At 41.0% G+C, this 15,923-nt stretch overlaps 1 protein-coding gene across 1 annotated transcript; it reads right to left on the bottom strand.

Moving 5' to 3' along the window:
• Positions 1 to 669: 669 nt before the first annotated feature.
• On the bottom strand, positions 670 to 1,087 carry LOC147444742 (uncharacterized). Its single transcript, XM_086527932.1, has one exon. It carries the CDS (start codon positions 862 to 864, stop codon positions 670 to 672), a length of 195 nt encoding a protein of 64 aa, XP_086384058.1. The 5' UTR covers positions 865 to 1,087.
• Positions 1,088 to 15,923: the final 14,836 nt, after the last annotated feature.

Genomic DNA, 15,923 nt, shown 5'->3' with positions numbered 1-15,923 from the left:
GGCACAGTAGGAGAAAAAAAAACTACACGCTATGATTCTTGCATTAATAAAAGCTTTACATATATAGCCTATTAGCCATGCAAACTACAAGTGATCTGCATGCCTTTAAGAGGTGTTTCCCATGGGCTTGACATGTTGGACCCAGGCTTGAATACCCAACAACCCCCCCCTCAAGCCCAAACCATTGACAATGGACTCGAGACAGACCATGGTAGAGTCTAATCACCTGAAAACATGACTAGAAGTCCCCTCCTTGACAATAAAATAGTTGTGTGTGTGCACTTCCCTTAAACAACTATCAGTGTGACCAAACAAAAAAAGGGCGGCCTTACCACTGATGTGTGGCACTGTCTATAACCCTGTACAAAATTTTGATTGCATGGCAATAACTGACGAATTAAAGGCTAACACAAAGCTTTGTATGATTGTTAATTTTGACAATAACCATAATGAATCTATGACACTGAGCAAGTAGAAACAGGTTTTGTTGAGGTACTTTGAAAAATCTGGGTTGAGGTATCGAATTCTTGAGGAATCTATCTACTTGTGTGCTATTTCTAGTGTCATAACCTTGAAACTTGGGATTTGCTCTGCTTGTTGATTCCATGAGTTTACTTGTAAAGGCATCGTTATAACCTTGGCAGTACAAGCACACTCCACCCTTGAATTTCAATGATCAGCTTCAGGGGTCATCTTCTTTGCCGCAGTGAGGCCTTCCTCGTGTCCGCTGCCAACATTGCCTGATTTCGACGAGTTGGGCTCAGCAGAAGCTTCATCAGAGGCCTCCTTCAAGGCCACATCAGCAGCAGCTTCCACGCGCTTCACTTGATTAGCACCTCCATCGTGGGAGACTTTGCGGGCCATCTCATGGAGCTGCTAGTTCACACCTTCGACAGCTTTCTCCGAGGCAACTATTCTTTTGCCGGCATCATCAACATCAGAGGATTTTTTAGAGAGGGAGGCAGAGATGAGCGTTCTCTAACGGCAAGGGCATGTGCAATAGAGGCTCTGTTGTGTTTTAATAGGGAAGGGTAGTAATGATGATGGTGATCTTTGCAAGGTTTCCTTGCAACAAAAAACTTGATGGTCTGTATCAACATCTTTCCATACTCGCCCGCTTGTGGCTCTGATACCATGTGTTGGGAAGCGAGACTATGGTGGGTGCCACCTTGAGCAAGTCATGGCGAGAGAGAGAGAGAGAGAGAGAGAGAGAGAGAGAGAGAGAGAGAGAGAGAGAGAGAGAGAGAGAGAGAGAGAGAGAGAGAGAGAGAGAGAGAGAGCAGAGAGAGTCGGCACAGTAGGAGGAAAAAAAACTACATGCTATGATTCTTGCATTAATAAAAGCTTTACATATATAGCCTATTAGCCATGCAAACTACAAGTGATCTGCATGCCTTTAAGAGGCGTTTCCCACGAGCTTGACACGTTGGATCCGAGCTTGAATACCCAACAGGTCCAAACATCCAAAGATTCTTTGGCTTTGAGAATTTGGATGTCTTGCAAGCTAACAAATGTTCCTCATGTCCACCCAGGTACGGAGGTAGGGTCTTTAGCACATTCAATGCTATACATGCAGATATTGGAGCAACAATTTTTACATATCTTTGCCGAGCCAAATTGGTTCAAAGAAGAATTTTTTTGTTTTCTCACTTTTATATTGTATCTACTTCTACACAAGGCTATGGGAAGATTGAACCCATCAAAGGCCACAACCAAAATTTATGGTCGGTAGCATCTTTCAAGAAAAAGATGGTAATAGATGTCCAAAACTCTTTAAAGATTCCAAAGCTTCAAGGTTTGTGGGCTTGAGTTGGTGTTTGCCTATTCAATATTTTGTGCATATCTTCAAAGAGTTTGCATTTGCACAGACACCCACAATGCTTGCATGTAAAGATGTGCATTATGAGGATTAAGGGAGGCTTTTAGAAGAGAACTGGGGTTTTGTGGAGGGCATGCACAATGAGGATAGGTACCATTGTAAGGTTGGAGCATCAGGTATTGGGATGCGCTATTTAAAATCCGGCATGGGAATCCTGGGGACAACCAGCCATTAGAAAAAATCAAATGAAATTGCAATTGGCTGATGGATATATTGAAAGACCCTTAGGACTGCTAGAAAAAGTGATAGTTAATTTGTGTGGGATTGAATATCAACAAACTTTTGCCATAGTAGACTTTGGGAAGAAACTCAATTACAAAATCATATTGGGAAGACCTTTCATGCGCAGGTACAGCTTATCCAAGATTGGGGAAACAATTATATGTACTTGAAGCAAGTGGAATTGATAACAAGGGTCAATCTAAAAGATCACATTTATAGAGATGTCATGAGAATGCCCATACAAGAGTTTGATTCAGTTTATTGGATGAAACTAAGCTTCCCTCTTGGTTGAACAAAGATAATGCTATTTGGATGTGCGGAGCTTCAAAAAATAGGAGCTTAAAAAGAGAAGAATGTATCTTAGAAAGGGATTGCACAGGCGAAGTCTATGTACGTGAACCCTTTTCAGAGCATTTGTTTGAGCCAGTTGAATGGACTCAAATTTTAGCGAGAATGGATGTATACGTTTATACGTCTATGCCTACTCAATTTTGCAATGAGTACGGCTATGACATAATTCCCATCCAAATGATCTCAACCCTCTACGTTGAGGATGAAATTGAGGAACCCAAGGACTTACTGAAAGCTCAATAAATCTTTTCAGACCTCTACTATGATGCAACAGAAGAGTTAGGAGAACACTCAGCTACCTCAGAAGATTCGGGGTCAGAAAAAGAACATGTGAGAGCTAAGCTACTCATGAAAGGTGGGAAGGAAGTTTTTTTTTACTTTCCAAATCAGGAATCAAGAAGACAAAAATGATATAAACGAAAAAGAGACACCAGAAACGTGAAAGCTAGACCTATGCCATCAGTCTCCAGTAGAACACAATTCCTAATGCAGATAGATGCACATGATTGTGTCAAGGACAAAATCACTGGCATATATCCTTCAAAAAAAAAAAACATTGAGAAAAACAAGGAAGGATACTCATGCAAATCCAAAGAAACAAAACAAGGAGTCAACCATGAAACGAGTTGAGCGGAAAAAGAAATATCAAGAGTTGAAAAAATATCTAAAGGAGATATATACGACTGAAATGGATACCACATAAGAGGATGGTAAAGATGTAATGAACGTTCCATCCCATTACAAAAAATATACTCTCCAAGATTGAAAAATCATAGTAGAACAACCTGTTAGAGAACTACGAAAACTGGGTGAGTCCTACAAAGGGCATGAAAACGCGAAAAAGATAGATTTGGCTGAACAAGGAGAAGAACCTAGGCTTGCCTACATTGCAAATGACGTAACAGAAGAAAAAGAAGAGCTTTTATTAAGCTTATTAAAAGAATACCGAGACATCTTTGCTTTGTCTTACAAGGATCTCAAGGGTGTTGATCCAGAAATCTGTCAAAATACCATACCCATGAGAATTGATGCAAAACCAAGTAGACAAAGTCCATACACATACAATGAAACATTTTCTAGAAAGATAAAAGAAGAGATTGAGAAACTAAAGGAAGCCAAATTCATCACGGATTGGGTGTCTCCAATTTTGGTAGTGCCCAAGAAGAATGGAAAATTACGAGTGTGTGTCAACCTCAAGAAAGTGAATGCGGCTACCATTAGAGACAGCTTTCCTCTTCCAATCACTGAGCATGTTTTAAAATGAGTTGCAGAAAAAGAAGCATACAACTTCTTAGATGGATTTTTGGGATACAATCAACTTTTGGTTGACCCAAAAGATCAGCATAAAACTGCTTTTGCAACAGAATGGGATATTTTCGCCTATCAGGTTATGCCTTTTGGGTTAACTAATGCTCCTGCCACATTTTTCAAAGATTGATGAGTCATGCTTTTAAAGAACATCTTAGGAAAATCTTGGAAGTATATGGATGATCTATGCATACATTCATCAATCTGGGATGATCATTTTGAACACCTCAAAAAGGTATTCAAAAAATATAGACTTTATAGGATTTGCTTGAATCCTGAAACGTGCACATTCATGGGTAGACAAGGAAAAATTCTTGGACATATAGTGTCTAAAAATGGCATAGCTACTGATATGGATAAAATTCATGTTATTGCTGATTTGCCTAGACCAACAACAGTTAAAGGGGTTCAAGCCTTCATGGGACATTGTAGATATTATAGATGGTTCATTTACATGTACGCTATAATTGAAAAACCCATGTATAGCTTGATTGCACACTTTGAATGGACCGAGCAGTGTGAAGAATCCTTCATGAAGCTTAAGAAAGCTCTCACCTCAGCTCCAATATTGAAAGCACTAGATTTGAAGAAGATATTCCACATACATGTAGATGCTTCCAATTTTGCCATCGAGTGTATACTAGCTCAACCAGGAGACGGAAAAATTGATTTTCCTATTTCTTATGCTAGCCAACAATTGAACACGGCAGAAAATAATTATACCACCACTGAAAGGGAAGGATTAAGAATGATTTATTTCGTAAAAAAGTATAGACAATACCTATTAGAAAATAAATTTGTGCTCTTTGTGGACCACCAAGACTTATTCTACTTGGTCAACAAGCCATGCAGCACAAAAAGAATAGTGAGATGGTTCATCATTCTTCTAGAATTCGATTTTACTATAGTTGTAAAAAAGGGCACTACTCATCAAAGAGCAGATCATTTGTTTAGGATTGTTTCGGGGGAACCACCTAAAGGAGTAGACGATGATCTACCAGATGCATATCTGTTCTCCGTGGAAATGATACCTCGATGGTCGGAAAATATGGTATCATTGATGACCATAGCTCACGTGGTTTTGCAAATACCACTTCCTATTACAATTGGATTAATTGAGCAATTGGCTATGTATCAATTACTAGCAAGGAGGCTATATAAAAGAAATCAAGATGGAATATTTCTCTTATGCATTAATACTGAAGAGAAAACCCAATAGATAAGTCAAGCACATATTACCATATTCGGACTTCAATTTGCAAAAGACCAAACTATGCAAAAGATCTTGAGACTTGGAGTATTTTGGCCAACATGAGGAGTGATGTTCGCTCTTTTGTAAAGGATTGTCCTCAATGTCAAAAACAAACACCCATACCTCATGTAACATTGTTTCAAATGTCACTTGTTCTTAAGTGGAGTAACTATCTAGTCACTTACTTATCGAATCGAACATTTCCTGAGGATATGAGTAAACGCCATCAAAGAGTAATTGAAATTGAAACAAGAGACTATGCTCTTATTGGAAACCAATTGTATCGGAGAGGTAAGGATCAACATTTGCGTCTTTGTGCAAATGAAGACGAATATATTCCGATTATAGAACAAGGAGATGCTGGATTAACTGGAGGTCACTTTTCTAATGAGACCACCGCAAGAGCAATCTTAATGGCAGACATATGGTGGCCGACACTTTTTGTAGATGCCAAAGAATATGTTAGAAGATGTGATGCTTGTCAACGAGCAAAAATGCCAACACGAGTAGATAGCATGCCCTTAAGACCAATGATGGGAGCTAGAGATTTTGCAAAATGGGGTATATACTTTGTTGAGCCAATACAGCCACCTGCTTATAGAACCCAAGCTCAGTATATTACTGTAGCTACGGATTATTTGATCAAGTGGACCGAGGCTAAAGCAACTCAAAAGAATGATGCCCGAACCACAGCCGCATTCTTATATGAGTATGTATTCACAAGATATCGACTGCCAATAGAAATTGTTAGTGATAGGGAAACTCATTTCCTCAATGAGGTAATCGAGTATCTGCTTAATGAATTTATGGTCATCCATAACAAATCAACTCCCTATCACCCATAAGCAAATGGACAAGCTAAGCATACAAATAAGATTCTTAGCTTGGTATTGACTAAAGTGGTTAGTTCAGGAAGGACAGACTGAAAAATGAATCTCCATGCTGCTCTATGGGCTTATCGAGTTTCATTCAAAATATATTTAAATGCTACACCCTTTAACCTTGTTTATGGTCTTGATGCCATATTGCCAAAAGAATTTCTATTTCCAACACTAAGGATAGCTAAAGATCTCGAGTGGACTGGACATGAATTGTCAAAAAGACTTGAAGATTTAGAAAAGCTAGATGAGTAAAGGGTAACAACTGTAGCTCACATCTATGCACAAAAGTGGAAACAAAAACAGTTTTTTGATTCCTATTTAATCACAAAAAGCACATTCCCAAATTTAAGAAAAAGGGAAACGGACCGTTTATCATTGAAGATATATCTCCAAGTGCAGCAGTCAAATTGTCAACCCTAGATAGTGAACGAATGGCTAATTGGATTAGTGGATGTCATTTAAAGAACTACAATTTTCCGCTAACCAATGAATTGCTAGAAAGAATGCATGCAGCCAAGCAAAGGAAGATAAAATGACAACAGGTTATTGATGAAGCCCAAGAGGAAGCTCGGCTTCGGGTACTCAAAAGGAAAGCTGCTCTTAAGAATCAACAAATACCTATTCCCATCAACACACTGGAAATAGATGACAGACAATGGGAATTGCAGAAAGATGCAGTGTCAACGGATGATGAATGGTTAGATGGAATGGACCTTCGCATCAAAGTGCAGCTCAAAAATCATAGCACAAATACTTTGATCCATACAAGAGCTAGAGTAAATGTAGTCAATTATTCCACGTACAAGAAAACAACTCGGTCATTGACAACAGGAATAACGACTTTTCAAAGGATGCAACAAGAACCCAACACCAACATTGGGAGTAGTCAACTTGAACGTGATAGTACATGGATGTTCATGTCCTCATTAGTTTGTATGCTTACCAGATGAACACATGAATAAGACGATGATTCTTGGAATTCCCTGGATGCAGACATACAAGGCAGTACCAGATTGGGATGCAAATCAGCTCAAGCTATCACCTAAAGGCGGGTAACTCATTGTTCCAATTGCACCAAGCAAGGAGGAATGGAAAGGCAATTACCAGCAAAGCAAACCACAAAGTAATCAATCTTCTCCATCCTCTTGACAAGCAAATGCTACAAGTAGCATGCAAGGATTCATGCAAATTTGGGTACAAAAAGCACAACTTAAGGACAAACCGATTCAAATCTGGGTATCCAAAACATCATCGACAAAACCAAAGACGGTTCTCAAGGTCAAAACACATAGACGCGCATCTCCGAGAAAGGAACCTAACATGAAATGGATATGGAAGAAAAAGGTCCACTTATCTTCTCCGCGAACTGCAAAACCAATCAAGAAATGGAGAGTTAAGCCTCAGAAACCTCGACCACACTATTCTGACCAAGACAAACCGGGATATCAATGGCGAGTAAAAGCTCGACAACAGTCATTATTGATACCAAAATCTCAGGAAATAGGCGTGCTAAAACATCCTGATGATACAATCAAGAAAAGAGCACACAAGCTATAAGATTTTCTCTTTAGAAGACAACAACAGCAAGCCTCGACATCAGAAACCCTTGAGTTAATTACTCAAGACCCAATTCTTGCACATCATAATGGTTTGAACTGCATTGATCTTCAAAGCATAGTAGAGCCAACCAAGGCTATACATAGACACGATTGTTCAACCCATGCACACAGTCATCCCGAAGTACGCCATCTAGGAGGGGTGAAAGAGTACTAAGTAATTAAGGGCAATGTTTGAAGAGGGAGGAAAACAATTTGATGTTAACGCGTGTTTTTTTGCTGAATTACCTAATAATGCCCTTATAAATCATCAAAGGGGAAAATTTAACTGATAATATCTCCCCAATGAGTGTAAATAGTGTATATACTATCAAAAAATAGTCCTTTTTGGTTATGTTTCATCATTTTTCTCGATATATGAGACTTAAAATGGAGAAATCCAACAAAAAAAATAAAGTTGTGTTTTTCAATGGATTTTCTTAATTATTGAAATTTTTTACTTTGCTTTTTTAGTGCATTTTTTTTCCAATAAACAAGTAAAAAATTAATAATAAATAACAATGGAGCTCAGATGGAAAACCTGAAGACACGTCGGTGGTAAAAAGGTCAAGGCAGACAAGCGCAAAAAATTTCAATCAAATCTGCAAATGGAAGCAAGAAGCTTAAATTAGGTTGCCAGACCTACTTTTGCAGAATTCTTGCAGAATGAGCTACAGGAATCCGATTGGGGAAATTTTTGAGTTTAACATAGATTTCACGGCCTAGTAGGACTAACAGGGGAATCTGGGAAAAATTGGTGCGAGAAGTCTGAGTATAGATACCCAAGGTAGGCTAAAATCATCTCATTTCCACTTGTTGCCTTTGGAGAGAGAGTTTTTTGACTTCTTCGCGCGTACTTTGCGGAGCCTACAACTGTCTTTTTTCAACATCGTCTCACACAAGACATGAAGGGTAAGTTCCTTACACATCAATGATCCATTTTGTACGGCCGGTAGCTAGTCTAAACCCCTAGAAAAAACCCTAGAATCCGAGTAGTGCATGAAAACCTACGACCAAAAATCGACCATAGCGGCCTTTCAGCTCAACCAAATTGGATGAGATTTGAAATGTAGCATGCCCCAACATATTAGAACACTTCTATAGCAACAATTGACCATTCAACAAGGGTCGAGATGGTCCCAAGTGGAAAAGCTAGGTTTTTGGCAGATGCCATAATTGGATTCTGACTCCACAGACAGCTTACCTATGAGGTCTATACACAATGTATATGATTGGTTTTGTGAAATCAATCAAGCCAAGCCCTTGAAAAGCAAAAAGCGGCTCAAAGGCTACAAAGCATCAAATTCGACAAACGAGGTCAAACTGACTCCAAATGGGCCAAAATTGGATGAGTTGCTTCACGACTATGTTGCGGACAAGTCCATAGCCTCAAAAGTGACTAACCAACTCTACAGGCAGTGTAGTCACAAAAATCAGAGATTTCAAAGTCGGAAAAGCACGAAGTGATGCCGGCAAGACCAAAGATTACCAAATCAATTTAGGACTTGTTTTAGGTGTATAGAATGTGTTTAGGTCAATATTTTTAAGTTTTGCAAGAAAAATGTGACTGCTATAAATAATCACGATTATTTACTTTTGCACTATTTTGGCTTGAAAATTGCATCATCACCTCACCTATCACTTGTGCACACCTATTACATGCCAAATTTCAAGTATGAGCCAAAATGATAACATATAACTCGGAAAATTACCAAAAAGCGCAAAGAAAATCTTGCAAGCAAAATTCTGAGTTATGAATCACATTTGTTGATCCAAATCACCTCATATCACCTACACAAGGTCTATACCATGCCTAGAACCAAGTTGTACCAAAAAATGTTTATTTTGGTAGAAAAGTTAATAATCACGATTATTTACTTTTTGGCCAAGATGGAGAAAATTTGCAACTTTGCCATCATAGATTCAAAGTACTTGATGTTCTAAGCCCACTAGCCAAGTTTGAACAAATTTGGAGCTCAAAATCTCAAAATCTCTTTACATCTACTGTTTCAGAGACCTAAAGCCTAAATCTGGCACCATTTTCATCATGGGCATCAAAATGAGCCCATATTTCATTGAAAGTATCTATTTGGTATATACTTCAAATCTATAATGCCAAATTTGTAAAAAGTTGAAAAAATTACTCAACTGTAAATAATCACGATTATTTACTTTTGTTGCAAATTTTGTTTGGACTTCATAATTTTGATCTTTTCATGTTTTTATGCATCTATGCATGTTCAAAAATTGATTTGAAGCAAATTGGACTCAATTTGTCAGCATTTCAGACTGGAGGACATTTCAAAGAAAACCTTCCAAATTTGCTAACTTTGACACTCTGTTCACTCAATAGGATCCATGCAAGCAGTAGAGAAATCCAAGAAGAAGCTCAATCAAAAAGAAAAGTTGCAAGAGCTACCACCATACCAACTGGACCCCGATTCAGTCAAAACCACCAAAGCGACCTATCTGTCAAGAGAATAGCTTGAAGAGCATAACACCACAGTGTTCGCAGGAAGATTCAAGAGCGAAGAGGGACATCAGGTAGAGCTGCAACTTCCACCAAAAGAAGTTTATGATGTCATTGCAAAGCTCCAGACCACAGAAGCCAACAAAAGACTTGGACTTAGAGAGTTTTATGAATAAGAACCATGTGGAGACTTCCAAAAAGCTTATGAGCCCTTTTCCACGATCAAAGAAGACGGAACCGTTCAAATCTTTGACCAGCAACATGGCTTTACTTTTCTTGCTTTTTATAAATTAATTTCAGTCAATGTTTGGAAAAATCTCTTTTATTAAGTGGACACCGGCTGAGTTTTGTCCTCACAAAGAAGCAAACTAAAAATCACAGCATAAATTTTGAAATTTGCAAGCTTTTTGAACTATTTTCTCTCCTATTTCACTAGTTTTTCTTGCCTTTACCATGGATTGCAACCACCTATTCTCGATTTCAAGGCTAAAATGAGGCAATCCTTCCCAAACACTCATTCCAGTTAAACTCAACGTAATGACTATCACTTCTTATTGTTTTAGAAATACATCGTGACCCTTTCACTTGTTTTATTTTCCAAAAGAAGCCTCAAAGCATAAGAGAGTTGGATAGACATTTGAAATTTATTTTTTCCAATACTGATTGGACATACCTTTTCATGTGAACTACTAAATTATTCTTTTGTTTAGTTTTTCAATGGATCTTTCCATTTCCTTTTATATGGGGCAAAACTCACAAGAGTGAGTGAGATTGAATTAGCCATAAAGAAAGTACATGAAAAGCATAAAAAAGAATAACCAAATAGTACGAGCCAGAATAGGGGAGGCCAACCCTAATAACAAGAACCATATACCAAGACCTAGAAAAAGGAGCTTATAGTCACAAGAGCAGCCGCCGAAGAGAGCTTGCATGAGTGCCACTAGACGACATCCTGCTACCACTGAGAACACCCCTCACATACAAAGCTCAACACCACAAAAGACCAGTCCAGAATAACAAACCAACGAGCATGCCAAAAAGTGAAGTGAGTCCAAGCACTCCATCACTAGCTACAAAGAAGACTTCACCAAAACCACATGAACAAATTGTGAGATCCAAGGCTATCTCAATATCCAAATTCAAAACAAGAAAGTTGTTATGGGGAGCCAAACTCGATCTTCACATCACATCGACTACCACAAGGCTGGCTCCTGCCACACACTCCACCATCCCGCAAAGGAGAGAATGAAAACAAATTGCACCATCCTAGCCTCATTTGCCCCAAACAAGAGGTTGGAGGGAAAGGCACTTCCGTAGAAGAAAAAAGGTGTTGAAACGTGTGCAAAGCAGCAAGAGGCAACCTCGCCAATCCTTGACTGCCATGAGCTCGGACCACTTCTTGCCACAAGTGACTTCTTTGAACACCTTGACTCCAAGACCCTCATAGGAAAAGTGAGAGGACCCATGGCGGCCAAAGAGAGATAAAGAGCCTTATTAAGAGAACCACAAGAAGGAAAAGGTGAATATTCACAATGGCCTACATAAGGCTACAGAGAAGAGTTTCATGATAATACGCTTCTTTGTGAGAGAGAAAAATAGAAAGTGACGCTAGTATTTTAAAACATGTGGTATCATAATCAGAAATTATGTTTTGTCACACATTGATTGACTTCAAAGAAACCCCTACAAAACTTCTAATCTAAAATGCAAAAGTGAAGGGTAAAAAAATTAAAATACAAAAGTGAAGGATAACATTGTAGGAAATGAAAATTATTTTTTCAATTGAAAGTCAAAAGAGTTTCTATTTTACATAAATTAAACGTACCAAATTAAGTGCACAAAAAAATAATTTTGATGGAGATTTTTTTATTTAATGAAAACATGATTTTTGAAAATATATTTGGCTTTGTCTTTTTAAGGGGCTTTTTTTGAGAACAGTATTTATAAATTTTTTAAATTTGTGTAAGTTCATATTTATTTTTCAAATAAAAAGCTATAAAAGAACACTTCTATATTCTTTCTTAAAGTGCCTACAAAATTATTGAATGCTGGGAAACTCTGTTGATGTCCTTTCTGTTCCAATTCACTAGTTGTAGTGAATGTGTGCATATGTGTACGCACATGATAGAGACACTAAGGAAACTCAAACATTCACTATGTTTCTATTGTTAACCCTCACGGCTCAGGGACACCCTATCACCTACGACGGACGTTGTATTATTTACTTGGTAGAGTCAGGTACCGGGCTTGTCGGTCCAATAAGAAAAGGGTAAGAGTGATCGCCGATGAGAGGCGCACTCTAACTGGGACATTCAAGGGATTAGTTGGCTAAGCATGGGCGCCCAAGTGTGAATGGGGTGAGCTCATATAAAAGTCAACTAAACCTAAAATTCATTCATTCTCTCATTTGTGCAATTGAAGAGTGCTCTTGCTCCATCTCCTTCTTCTTCTTCTTCATCTCTTTGTGTGTGAGTGAGAGAGAGAGAGTGAGAGAGGGAGAGAGAGGGAGTGTGTGGGCGATCGAGCATTACGAAGGCATGACGGCGATGAAGCGGTTGAGCGTGGCGAAGCGGCGGCTCCTTCTTCTTCGCGGCGAGGAATCCTCCACGAAGCAAGAGATGAACCAGAGTGTCACGCCACTGATGAGCTCCTAGAAATCCTCTCTCTCACTGCACCACTCCTGTGGAGTAAGCTCTGTGGTAGGCTAGAGTTTAGGTCACCCCCCCGTATCACTATCATCCTATTGGTGGAAGATAGCTCAAACGGAAGTGTCGGGCCCGAGAGACTGGACCAAGCAGCTGCTCCCCAAGTGTACTACCGAGCCGTGGAGAGAGCAGGCATCAACTGAAGAACACAAAGCTGCACTTGATGTGCCAAGGGACAGTCCCAAAGACAGTGACGCTGACTCTCCACAAGATGGTGATAAGCTGCGCATGTGACCGAGAGACCACTATGCACAAGCCAGCTCCCAACTGCTATAGCTCTATGTGCGACCAACCACTGAAACAAAGTGACTCACCTTGACTGTCTGGAGTCCCACAACCTCTCCCAAAAAGCTGCCAAGAACTTAGCTGTGAGACCCTCCTCCTGCCAATGACGTGCTGCAGTAGGGCGAGCCTCTCTTTGCTGCCAGTATGTGACGTCCCAGTCGAACAATATACTGAAAGAAAGGGATGCCTGGGTGGTCTGCAAAAGAGAAAGGGTCCCTCCAAAGCCACTTTTTAGGATTCCACTGTACTTGTGCCAGTGGACAACACTCCCAAACCCATAGTCTCCAATGTCCAGTCTCAAGAGCAGCTGGGTCAGGATCGATGACACAAGTCCTCCCATAGATGCCCGGGCCACTCGGATCCTTTGAAAACAGCACTCTACCACCTGCGGGGCCTCTACTGCAACTCGCTGTAAGCGTCCCTCACCCTATAACTCGAAAAACAGGGAAGGAATAGTCTTTAAGCAAGATTGAACTGAGATGAGAACCTCCAGTCGCATGAAGGCTCCCATCCATCTGGGAGCTGCTGACTCGAGAGGTGTGAGCCACTCAGCTGGTACTGCCTCTAAGATGTCCTGGCACATGCTCTACACCCCTCTCATGCCTTGTAGCTGAAAGCCCTGCAGCTCCTCTGACTCAGGGGGTTCACTATATGTAAACCATCTATACAACATGCGTTCAAAGGGTATTTAAAAAACTCCTTATCTGTAAATCTTGAAGTAATAAAACAACCCCTCTTTCTTTATGAACTTACGGGTTTTTCTAAAGTGCAATAAAAAAACCCCTTATTTAAATATATCTATGTAAATTTACCCAAAGTGTTTGAATTAAAAAACCCCTCTTGTTGAAATCTCATGGTATACTTACATACATAGAGGTGGACCCTCCGAGTCCTCTGACAAGCCTAGAAACTACAACCAGTCACCTAAAGCACGTGCTAGACCCGCTGCCATGGGACCCTAGGAAACATGAGGCCGACTTCCAACGAAGTGGCCTCTCTGAGTGCTAACCATGGGGTTCCAAACAAGGGGCTGTCGTAGGCACTCCTCCGTGCAAGTAGGATGCCACTGCTCCAAGCCTCGCTGCAAGTGCTCCCAAGATCGAAGAAAACCCACAACGAAGCGGTCCTCCAGTCTCCTGCTCAAACCAACTCTGCACATCTTTGTGAAGATCCATCTGGTCGAAGGTTGCCAGGGGCCTCCTGCCTGAGGCACCCTAGCACAAAGCCACTGTAGCAAGAACTCCTTCTAGGGCTCCTCACTTGGAAGAAGTCCTCGGACGATGAACTTCCTAAGAAGGGATCTGCTCTGCTGTGCTCGGTCTATGATCCCAAGCCCTCCCTGTGAACAAGCTGGAAGAGTGATGACCTGCCAAGCCACCTTGGCCCGGGTTGTATGTCATGCCCAGACCAAAGGAAGTTCCTGATCAGCCTCTCTACTTGGTTGATTGAAGAACTTGAGAAGATCGAGCAAGAAGTGATGTACCACATAGTAGCCAACAACACATGGTTGGCCACTACAACACTGCCAACCAAATAAAGTCGTGCAGAGCTCCAATGTAACAACTTCCACCTGATAGATAGGAGGAGGGGAGCAATCTGCTGCTCCGGAGACAAGTCGAAACCAACCTGACAACCCAAGTACCGAACCGCAGACCGTACGGGAATCCACCTGAAATGCTCACGTGGCATCCAATCGAGTACAGGAGCACTACCAACCGAGAGAGCCATTGTCTTTCTCCAGTTGATCAGTGTGCCAGATGGACAATAGGGGGTCTCAAGAGCCTGCTCACAGCTATGAAGGTTGGCCTCCTGGCCATCCAAGTACAAGGCTGACTCGTCAGCAAAATCAGTGTCCAGTAGCTCATCCCTAATAGGGAGTGCTAAGCACCATAGACCAACCTGTTGCGACACCAAAAACCTACTCATCGCCTCAACATAGAACAAAAAGAGGAATGGGGCAAGAGGGCAGCCCTGTCTGACCAAACGTGTGAGCATGAAACGATCACCTCTACCTCCTGACAAAAATACCTAAGCGTGTGTTTGTATGTACAAAGCTGACACCCCTCTGATCCAAACATCTGAGAAGTCCATCCTGCGTAGAGTGCCCTCCATAAAGTCCCAGTCAACTCTGTCGTAGGCCTTCTCAAAATTGAGAAGAAGAATCACCAGATCCTCACCATGGAGCCACGCTAGGGCAAAAGCCTCCCAAAAAGTAAAGATGTTTTCAAGGATATTGTGCTCCTTGACAAAACCTGTCTGAGACCCATTTATAAGGCTCTCCAAAAGTGACTGGATCCTCAAACTTAGATCCTTGGCAAGAATTTTGTAGGTTGAGTTGAGGATGGTGATGGGGTGCCACTGTCAAATATCATCCAAGGAGCCACCCTCCTTGGGAATGAGGTAGATGAGATGCTCACTCATGCTGTCAGGCATCTCTCCTATGTGCAAGATGTACTGAAAATCACTACAAAGATTTGGGCCAAGCAAGTCCCAGTTTTCCAAAAAAAACTGGGAGTCAATCCATCCTCACTTGGACAACTATCACGGGGGAGTGCACTAAGAGCCATGTGCAACTCCTCAAGCTGAAGTGGCATCTCAAGCCTCTGACGCATCTCCTTATTCACAAGGCAAGGCATCTATGCCCACAATTACTCCCTGCATGCATCCTGCTGCTCTGACTGAGGCTCTGGAGATAGTAACTCACGGTAAAAGTCACTAGCAATTGCATGCATGTCCTCTGGCTCATAAGCAAGTGACTCATTGGGCCTCCTCAACTGACTGACCTTGGCAAGCGTATGCCGAGGTCCCACGGCCTCGAAGAAAGCACCAGTCACTCTGTCACCCACCCGTGTCCACTGAGATGCCTGTCGATGGAAAGAAGACTCATGGCACCGCTCCTCCGTGCTAACAAGCTCCTGATGAGCCTGCTGTAATTTCTCCTCCAACCAAGGATTGTTTGGATGTTGCTCCTGCAT

Source organism: Adiantum capillus-veneris, chromosome 13 (assembly GCF_014529385.1).
Source record: "Adiantum capillus-veneris isolate H3 chromosome 13, ASM1452938v2, whole genome shotgun sequence".
In the NCBI taxonomy this organism is placed as follows: Eukaryota; Viridiplantae; Streptophyta; class Polypodiopsida; order Polypodiales; family Pteridaceae; genus Adiantum; species Adiantum capillus-veneris.
This window is presented reverse-complemented; position numbering and strand designations above follow the sequence as displayed.